Consider the following 10,806-nt stretch of genomic DNA (forward strand, 5'->3'; position numbering starts at 1 on the left):
TGTCTTTAAGTCTGTTTCCGATAAGATGGATGGCCGTTGATGGCTGAGTTGAACATAACTGTTCTAACGAGTATCCTAGTCTAGGGAGCTTGGAATGAAAAGTTTTCAACCAGTTAGAAGTGTATGTATCTTCCCAGAAGCCTTTTAGGTATCCATTTACGAGGCCAAAGGAAAGTTTAGTCCAAAATTTCAATGCGTACGACCATGCAAAGCATTCGATCGAGTTTAGTCCGGCTTCAAGTCTAAGGGCGGCACTTGGGACGCACCTAGGTACTCCGAAAAGGTGACGTAAAAAGATAGAAAGAACCGCCTCTACTGAGATATTGAAGGCAGCGATCCAGATTGGAACACCAAACAAAAGTTGGGGGATTACCTTTGTTCTAAAGATCTGAATGGCTGCTGGGATAAACTGCCCTCCTTTGATGTAGTAATAGCGTAAGATAGATTTCATTGTTGTGCGGGCCGAAGCAACCGCCGCTTGGATATGTGAAGACCAAGAAAGGGAAGAGTGGAAAATAATGCCTAAGTACTTATAACTTTTAACCTGTTCAATTTTTTGGCCGTTTACTGTCCACTCTTCAGCCGGAGAACAATTTGAAAAGACGAATATTTTGGTTTTGGAGTAGTTTATTTGGAGCTGATGATCAGAACAGTAGTTCATAAAGACGCGAAGTAAACATTTAAGGCCAATTTGAGTAAATGCCAAAAGAGCATCATCATCTGCGTAAAGCAGTATGGGGAATCTAAATTCACCTATTTTAGGGCTTTTACACTCTGGCCCTAAGGACATGATGGAATCTTCTAAAGCTCGATGTGACAAATTTGCGAAGCACTTCCAGAATAAAATCTCTTGCATTCGTCAGGACTTAGACTCCAAAGTTAGAGCAATGAAATCAACTGAGGTCTCCGGAGCACATTCTGGTCATATTTTGTTGGATGAGTTTCAATTGGTACAGCTTGAGGACGTTGACAAGGTGCTTGGACAGGTGCATGCAACCACTTCTGTATTAGATCCTTGCCCCTCTTGGCTAATAAAAGCTAGCAGGGATGGCACTGCCGCCTGGGCCAGGGAAGTGATTAATGCCTCACTAGGTGAGGGAGTGGTCCCGCACTGCCTTAAGGCAGCGGTGGTGAGACCGCTTCTGAAAAAATCTTCCCTGGACCCAGATAATGTGAATAACTATAGGCTGGTAGCAAATGTGCCATTCCTGGGCAAGGTCCTGGAGAGGGTGGTTGCATCCCAGCTCCAGGCTCTCTTGGATGAGACCGATTATCTGGATCCATTTCAATCGGGTTTTAGGCCCGGTTTTGGTACGGAGACAGCCTTGGTCGCCCTGTATGATGACCTGTGTTGAGAGAAAGACAGAGGGAGTGTAACTCTGTTGATTCTCCTTGATCTCTCAGCGGCTTTCGATACCATCGACCATGGTATCCTTCTGGGGAGGCTGGCGGATTTGGGAGTTGGAGGTACTGCTTGGCAGTGGTTCCGCTCCTATCTGGCAGGTCGTCTCCAGAAAGTAGTGCTTGGGGAGCACTACTCGATACCCTGGGCGCTCCCATATGGAGTTCCGCAGGGATCAGTTCTGTCCCCCATGCTCTTTAACATCTATATGAAGCCGCTGGGGACGGTCATCAGGAGTTTTGGAGTGCGTTCTCATCAGTATGCTGATGATACGCAGCTCTACTTCTCCTTTTCATCTTCCTCAGGTGAGGCTGTCAAGGTCCTAAACCGGTGTTTGGCTGCGATAATGGACTGGATGAGAGTGAACAAATTGAAGCTCAATCCAGACAAGACTGAGATGCTGTTAGTAAATGGATCCCCTGACCAGTTGGATGTTCGACCTGTTCTGGATGAGGTTACACTCCCCCTGAAGGAGCAGGTGCGTAGCTTGGGAGTCCTTTTGGACCCGTCCTTGTCACTTGAGGCGCAGGTGGCCTCGGTGGCACGGAGTGCTTTTTACCAACTTAGGCTGGTGGCCCAGCTACGCCCGTATCTGGACAGGGAACATCTTGCTTCAGTTGTCCATGCTCTGGTAACCTCAAGGTTGGACTATTGCAATGCACTATACGTGGGGCTGCCCTTGAAGACGGTTCAGAAACTGCAGCTTGTGCAGAATTCAGCGGCCAGATTAATAACTGGGACCAAGCTGTCGGAACATGTGACACCAATTCTGGCCGGCTTGCACTGGCTGCCTATATGTTTCCGGGCCCAATTCAAGGTGCTGGTTTTGACCTATAAAGCCTTACACGGCACGGGCCCACAATACCTGGTGGAACGTCTCTCCCGATATGAACCTACCCGGGCACTACGCTCAACATCGAAGGCCCTCCTCCGGGTGCCTACTCAGAAAGATGCCCGGAAGGTGACCAGAAGAAAGAGGGCCTTCTCGGTAGCGGCCCCCGAACTATGGAACACCCTTCCTGACGAGGTATGCCTGGCGCCTACTTTACTATCTTTTCGGTGCCAGGTGAAAACCTTCCTCTTTGCCCAGGCATTTTAATATTTTTAATATCTTAGTATTTTAGTATTTTAATATTTGTATCTAATGTTGTTTATGTTAGTTATATGTCTGGTCTGTTTGTCTAACTGTTGTGTCAAGGATTAGGTGTTTTTAAAAATGAAATGTAATTATATATTTTCATTGGTTGTACACCGCCCAGAGAGCTTTGCTATGGGCGGTATAAAAATCGAATAAAATAATAATAATAAATAATAATAATAATAATAATAATTTTAGGCGAATGTAGGTTTGGCCGTTTACTGTCCACTCTTCAGCCGGAGAACGATTTGAAAAGACTAATATTTTGGTTTTGGAGTAGTTTATTTGGAGCTGATACATCTTGACCCCAGGTCGTTTACGAAGAGATTAAAGAGTAGGGGCGCCAATACACAGCCCTGTCTGACACCTTCAGTAGTGGAGATCGACCTGGTCAGGTCCCCATTAGTACCACAGCGTATTCGCTCAGAGGTCTCCTGATGAAGGGAATAAATTAGGAAAAGCAATCTCTTATCTATTGATAATTTTGCCAGTTTATCCCATAAAATGTCCCTGGGAATAGAGTCAAAGGCGGACTTTAAGTCCACAAAGGCAACATGGAGGGCTTTTCCCATATGGTTCTTATATTTTTCGGCCAAGTGGTGAAGGAGGAGGCAGTGATCCAAGGTTGATCTATCGCTCCTGAATCCTGCCTGCTCAGGTCCCAATATATTTTCTTCCTCCATCCAGACACTCAGTTTGCTTTTCAAATAACTGGCATACAATTTCCCTACTATTGACAGAAGGCTAATAGGCCTGTAGCTGGCTGGCTCATCCCTTGGGCCTTTTTTGTAAATGGGGATAACAATGGCTTCACGCCAGGCCTCAGGAGAGCGTCCCGTGTTGTTAACCAGGGTGAATAAATTAGCTAACATGGGGACCCACCAGTCTAGATGGCTTTTCAAAAGTTCTGGGGGTATATTATCACAGCCCGGGGCTTTACCAGATTTTAAGCCACCTATTAAAGATATTATTTCACTCTGGGCAACCGGTGGCCATTTGGGAAGATTTTCAAAGTCAAAATCAAAGGGGTGTTTCGGAAACCGCTGAGTAAAACTAGCATGCATATTAGTGTTGTAATATTCAATCGGTAAAGAGCTGGAATTTTCCTGACGGTATTGTTGATACAACTTCCTCAATTGCCTCTTAGTATACAGGCATTTTTTGTCAAACCAGCAAGAGGTCCGTGTGGAGGGGGTATCTCTATGGGGTATAGCTTTGGATGCTAAAAGGGGTTTTAAGAGCTCATTCAGGGTGTCATAAGCATTTAGGGCCGTTTGGTAGCTATCCGTTTCCGTTAGTTGCTCTTGTATAGCTAAAGCTATATCGGAGGAGAAGAAAATGGCCAACGTAGAAGCCACTTGAGGTGACCAGAGGGTTCTCCTGTGTGTGAAATAAACTGCGTTACTCCTTGGTCACATGAGTCTTCTCTTTTAGTTGCACTATAAGGGAAAGGGGAAGATGATCGCTGTCTAGTCTTTTCTCTACTGAAAATTCCACTGTTTGATGTAAAAGCTGATGTGAAATTATTGCGTAATCTATAACGCTACTTCCTCTGCCAGAAATGTAGTTATATTCAGCACATGAGTCCAGTGCGTTAAGGCCATTGAGGATAACTAGGTCGTGGGTTCCCTCTAGACGGGAGAGACATATGCCCGAGTAATTAATTCTGGGGTCCTTGGAAGTCCGATCGTATATTGGATAAAGGTGATTATTGTCCTCGCCCCTCCATAGATTCGATGCCAGGAGCATCTCATTATTGGATCCAGTCCTGGCATTGAGATCTCCCATGATAATTAAAGGTGTTTTGGGGTAATGCGCTTCCAATGATGTGATGTAGGATTCTAGTTCTTCCCATAGGTGATCATTAGCATCTCTACGTGAACAGGGCGGCAAATAAATATTAATCAGAAGGAAGGATGATTCGCGAAAACTCAGTATGATAGCCATTGCATGTACATTACAAGGTTGGAGGTTAATATGGTGAGCTGTTAATATGTTGGAAATTAGTATTGCCAACCCTCCTTTAGGTTTTCTTTCCGTTTGTCGGTCCTAGTATCAGGATGGCAAAAGGAGGCATAACTGTCCAAGCTCACCTCTTGAGTAGCCCAAGTCTCTTGAAGGAGAATTATATCGAAACACTTCAAATAGTTGGTTAGTTCCACATTACTTCATTTGGCTTTCTAGCCAGCTATATTCCACGCTAGAATATGGAGTGAAGAATTTGACTGTGTTGTACTACAAGGTAGGATAGGGAGTGTTAGAGGTGAATCTTTTACGGCCTCTTGTATAGATGTGACTGTTCCACATAGTCCAATAACATTTGGAAGGCAACAGGTCCCCAACTTCTGATTTACAGCTTTAAAACCTGAATTTGATTAGCACAAAACTTAAGGTACTTTTCTATTACTCAGGGTATTCAGGTGAAATATTTTATTTATATTGATCATCAGTGTGTTTACTGCTGTTGTGTTTATTGCTGTTACCCTAAGACTGAAATTTAGTCTCTTTTGCTGTTCTGCTTTTAAGTTTGTACTCTGACTTCTGTCTAGAAAGGTGGGATTGAAATGTTGAAACAAAGAGGATTCTGTGCCATGTTGTTCTGCACAAAAAATGATTCCCTGAAAAAAAAAAGGCCTGAGGTCACTTGGGGTCATTGGGACTAGAGATCCTGTTGGTTCCTTTCCAAACTCTAGGCATGTATTCCCTGGACGCAAATACTCCTAATACATTGCTCTCGATGCGCCTTATCTTTGTTTCTAGACTGTGCCTCGTTCAAGGTGAACTGAAAGCTGTCGCCCTGGATATGCCAAGGAGATTCAGGAAGGACAGCTGGTTTGCTGCTATGCTTGTGCTCCTTGTGCGGAAGGGACCATCTCCACTCAGGAAGGTGGGTGACTCCAGAGGGAAGAACAGCCTGGCTGCTGGATATGGGCAAAGGTCTACCTAGTCCAAAGTTTGTTCTCACAGTGGTCAACCAGACGCCACTATGGAAAGTCTGCAAGCAGGACATCAATACAACTGCCCCCAAAGGGATGGGGCAAATATTTGAAGCTTCCTGTACATTCATAACCGAAGACTCTCTTCCATTGCCCCGCTACCTAAAATGAGGTTGTTGGTGACTAGGCTCCCCTGGGAGATTCAACAAACAGGAGTGATGTCATTTCAGCACCATCAGAAACTGCCATGTCTCTTATAGAGCCAGTAGTAGGTCACTGTGGTCTGCGGGAGAGCTTCTCCTGCAGGTTCCATAGATATCAGAGGTTTGCTCCTGCTCACTCATCCTCATATTAGGACACAAACAAATATGCGTGAAAGAGTGTTGTGCATTAACTGAAGTCATTTTCCTTCTTCTCAGATGTAGAGAGTTGCACCATATGTCCAGAGGATCAACATCCCAACAAAGACCGAGATCAATGTATCCCCAAGAATGTCACCTACCTGTCCCATGAAGAATATTTAGGGATCGTTCTAGCTTCCTTTGCCTTCTTATTGTCCTTTACCACAGGCTTTGTGTTAGGAATCTTTGCTAAATACAAAGAAACCCCGATAGTCAAAGCCAACAACCGGGACCTATCATTCATCCTCCTCGTCTCTCTCTTGCTTTGCTTTTTATCTTCCTTCCTGTTCATCGGCCGGCCCAAGAAAGTGACTTGTCTTCTCCGACAAATGGCCTTCAGCATCATCTTCTCAGTCGCTGTGTCTTCTGTCTTGGCCAAAACCATCACTGTGGTGCTGGCCTTCCTGGCTACAAAGCCAGGGAACAGAATGAGAAAATGGCTGGGGAAGGGTTTGTCCAACTCCATTGTCATTTCCTGTTCCAGTGTCCAAGTTGTCATCTGCACCATCTGGCTGGGTGTCTCTCCACCATTCCCAGACTCAGACATCTACTCCCAGCCTGGACACATCATCCTGCAATGCAATGAAGGGTCTGTTGCCATGTTTTATAGTGCCCTTGGCTACATGGGCTTCCTGGCTGCCATTTGCTTCACGGTGGCTTTCCTAGCCAGGAAGCTGCCTGGGGCCTTCAATGAAGCCAAGCTGATCACCTTCAGCATGCTGGTCTTCTGCAGTGTTTGGATCTCCTTTGTGCCCACCTACCTGAGCACGAAGGGGATTTACATGGTAGCTGTGCAGGTCTTCTCTATCTTGGCCTCCAGTGCTGGCCTTCTGGGCTGCATCTTCATTCCCAAATGCTATATTATAGCGCTCAGGCCTGATGTGAATACAAAGGAACATCTGACGACAAAAACAAAAGATGGTGTCTGATTCTTAAACTATAATCTTATATTTTGACTACTAATGTCCAGCAGAGCTGTAATGAAACCTTTGTGCTTTTCTTTGCAATGTAGCTCCTTAGATGCTGCAAATGTACCAGATCTCTTTTTGCACTCAGTTATGAAAGAAAGTAGTCATGAATGATGGAATGTCTAGTGACCCTGGAATGATTACAGGTCCTTCGGTGTTCAAGATTTATATGCATCATTTTATCACAGCGAGATTCCCAGTGTTTATAACTCATATTTGCTCCCAGGCCAAGTTCAAGGTTCTAGTTTTGCTATACAAAGCTTTATACAGCTTGGGACCAGGATACCTGAAAGATTGTCTTACCCCTTATATACCCAGTCGATCACTGTGCTCTGCAGGTGAGGGCCTCCTGCAGATACCATCTTATCAGGAAGTCCGTTCTGTACAACAAAGGAAACGGACCTTTAGTATAATGGCACCTACCCTGTGGAATTCCCTCCCCTTAAATATTAGACAGGTGCCATCTCTGTTATCTTTTGGGAGCCTATTGAAGACCTTCCTCTTTCCACAAGCCTTTTAAGTTGCGATCTTATCCTAGTCTGCTTCTGTGCTGGAATTGCTTTTCAATATTTTTTTTTGTTTAATTTAAACCAATGTTTTTAACCTTTTTTAAAAAAAAGTCTTGAAAGCATTTTAAAGAATGTTTTCAAAGATGTTTTGTTTTAATGTATTTTAAAGTCTGTTTTTATGATGTTTAAAGTGTTTTTAGTCCTTTTGTTTGGCGCCCTGGGCTCCTGCTGGGAGGAAGGGCGGGATATAAATCAAATGATAAATAAATAAATAACATATTCCACACATGGTTCTCAAAGAAGGAGGTGGAGATCATGCATTTGTGCAGCAGAACTGGTCTTCAACCCATGATGAACATGCTAAAACTGGTTTCTGAAAAAGTGTGCTTTGCTCATTCTCAGATGTTTCACGTTCTTTGGATTAGTGACCACATGTCACAAATGGTTTTCCCCTCACCCCATTTTCTCTTTCTTTGCATGAAGGTAAAGGTGTCCCCGCACTTGTAGTGAGAGTCGTTTCCGACTCTTAGGGTGACGTCTTGCGATGTTTACTAGGCAGACCACATATATGGGGTGGGATTGCCAGTTCCTTCCCGGGCCTTTCTTTACCCCCAGCATATGCCGGGTACTCATTTTACTGAACAAGGATGGATGGAAGGCTGAGTGGACCTCGGCCCCTTTTACAGGAGATTCGACTTCCTCCTACCATTGGAATCGAGCTTTGGCTGCATTACTGCCGCTTACCACTCTGCACCACGGAGGATCTTTGCATAGCTGCATTAAAACTCTTACATTCCTATGTAGCAAGTTCCATTAGTCTGTTTTTTATCCACGTCCTTGTGCTTTCATGCAAAATGCAATTTTTTCTGCTCACGCACTTCTCAAACACATTTCCTCTTTTGTCTCTAAAATGTCGTATGATGAGCTAGAATTCCTCCATAGGGAGGCTCCATCACAGAATAGATGTGAGTTGGTGATACTAGGCTCTAAGAGTTCTGGAGACATGCTATCCTTCCCTGACCAAAATGCTCAAGGAGATCTTGAGATGGAGAATGAGATCAAGGAGGCATCCAAAAGAGGAATGCTGTAGTAATAGGTGACTTCAGCTACCCTCACATAGACACAGTGCAGGCATGTTTCTGTCTTGACAAAGAGGTGAACATTTCTAGATACCCTGATTATCGATGCCCTTCAACTGTTGATCATGGAACTGATCAGAGGGGCTTTTGAACCATTTGGGGTGAGGACAGTCTGATCACATTGAATAAATATGTAAATAGGCCATTTCCCCCTAAGTCTAATATATCACATGTGATTTGTAAAGATTAAATTGTCCCCAAATTAGGGGTTTGTTTAAAGAAAATTGAATAGGAAAATCAAGATGGTAAAACAAGTCCTTGAATTGATGGCAGCCTGTTAGGTTGATGCAATGCTTTTGAAGAGGCACCGGCAGGATGAGGTAACTTGTTGTCACAAGTCTGAAAGAACTGGGACAGAAATACCTCCAGTGGCATTGACAGCCTGGTTTGAGAGATTTGAGACAGGCAGGGGCCACGTCAGTGGGAGGTTTCCTGCTGCTGCCTTTGTTTCTGAAGCTATTGCGGCCTCCAGTTGTGCTACTCAAGGATGATGCTGAAAGCAGGAAAATCAATGAAGAAATAATGGCAGATATCCTAGCTAAATTTGAAGCTGTTGTGGCTGAGGATTGGGTGAGATCTCTACAGCCCCTGCAAAGTGAAGTCACAAGTCAGATCAAAGAGATAGCTCAGACTCTTTAGGAAGGAAAGAATCAATCAGAGTGGCAATCAAAGCCTTTCAAATGCACAGCAGGCCCTTAGAAGACAAATGGCGGACCTGGAGGATGGAGGCAGCAGAAAATATTTGTGTGAGAGGGGCCTTGAAGGCTAGAGAGCCTATGGACCTTAAGAGACTGGTTAGCATCCTGTTTTCAGGTTTAAATTTGAGAGATGTAGAGCAGGTAAATAGGGGTCTGCACCCCAAACCAACAGTCAGGCAGAGACCCAGGGACTTGATAGTTTGTTTCACAAGATATGTAGGCAAAGAAGAATGTATTATTATTAAAAAGGACCAGAAATCTAGAAAAAACTGATTTTCTCTGCCTCTGTCAGCTTTTCCAGGTCAGCCACTTTTGCCTCAAGGGAACAAACTTGTTCCCAGAGTATAAGGTGCTCATTGCAACGAGGGCACACCCGCGACTTCTCTCCAACATGCAAAACGGGAAAACCTCCACACTCCTTCTGGCTTCCAACCTGGTATTTTGGTAGTTTATTCAGTTACGATATGGAGTTGCTATATTGAGAGCCTATAGAACTTCAGCTGTCATTTACAAGCCAAGATCTTTATGAAGCCTTTATAAGCACAAGACCTAAGTGACTTAAGAAATGGCTTGACCATATCCTCTCCAGGTTATCAATAACATGGGCTAAGGGCAATGAAACAGGTTGGAGGACGGCTAGAGCTCAAGTGGAAAAAGATGTGCTGTGAGGCTGATTGGGCACAAGTAAAATATTGTAACCATGCCTACTGTGTGGCAGTGAGGGCGGCAAAGAAGGCCTCTGCCTCCATCGCATCCTCCAGTGGAGCTTTTTCTTATTGTCAGGGATCTGTTAACATCAACTCCAAGAAATGGAGTTTTAGACCCTTCGGAGGCCCACTGTGAATTGTTTGCAAGGCACTTTGAGGGTAAAGTTGCTCGCCTCCATAGCAGTCTTGATGCCCCATCCACATCTACTGTAGTCCCCAATGAGGTATCCAGTGCAATGTCTGATGCAACTTCTTGGGAACGGTTTCAGCTGATGCGGCCTGATGACGTAGACAAGGTGCTTGCGATGATGCAGCCAGCAACATGTCCTCTCAACCCTTGCCCTTCTTGGCTTATTAAAGGTTGCCAAGGGGGTTTGACCGAGTGGATCCAGGGTGTGGTTAATGCATCATTGCATGAGGGAGTTGTTCCGGCCAACCTGAAAGAGGTGGTGATCCGACTACTCCTGAAAAAGCCCACCCTGGACTCACTGGTTTGTGACAACTACCAACCGGTCGCAAATACCCCCTTCTTAGGGAAGGTGACTGGGAGGGTTGTGGTGCAGCAATTCCAAGTACTCTTGGATGAAACAGATGATCTTGACCCGTCCCAGTCTTGGTTCAGGCCTGGTTATGGGATTGAATCAGCCTTGGTCATCCTGACGGATGACCTTTATCGGGAGAAGGACAGGGGGAGTGCAACCCTGTTGTTCTTACTTGATCTCTCAGCAGCTTTTGATATCTTTGACCATGGTATCCTTCTGACCTGGTGATATGAGTATTGGAGGCACTGTTTTATCTCTGAGGTCGTTCTCAGAAAATAGCATTGGTTGACTTTCTTTCAGCCCCCTAACAGTTGTGCTGTGGGGTGCTGCAGGGTACCATCTTGTTCCCCATGCTGTTCAACATCT

General features: G+C 44.8%; 1 protein-coding gene across 1 annotated transcript in view; it reads left to right on the plus strand.

Moving 5' to 3' along the window:
- LOC133378968 (vomeronasal type-2 receptor 26-like) overlaps window positions 1–9,801 on the plus strand; it is a 31,716-nt gene extending 21,915 nt beyond the window's left edge. Inside the window, exons 3-4 of the mRNA XM_061613580.1 lie at window positions 6,046–6,599; window positions 9,781–9,801. Coding sequence (XP_061469564.1) covers window positions 6,046–6,599; window positions 9,781–9,801 — 575 coding nt within the window. The remainder of the gene's footprint in view (window positions 1–6,045; window positions 6,600–9,780) is intronic.
- Window positions 9,802–10,806: the final 1,005 nt, after the last annotated feature.

This window comes from Rhineura floridana, chromosome 3 (assembly GCF_030035675.1).
Source record: "Rhineura floridana isolate rRhiFlo1 chromosome 3, rRhiFlo1.hap2, whole genome shotgun sequence".
Classification (NCBI taxonomy): Eukaryota; Metazoa; Chordata; class Lepidosauria; order Squamata; family Rhineuridae; genus Rhineura; species Rhineura floridana.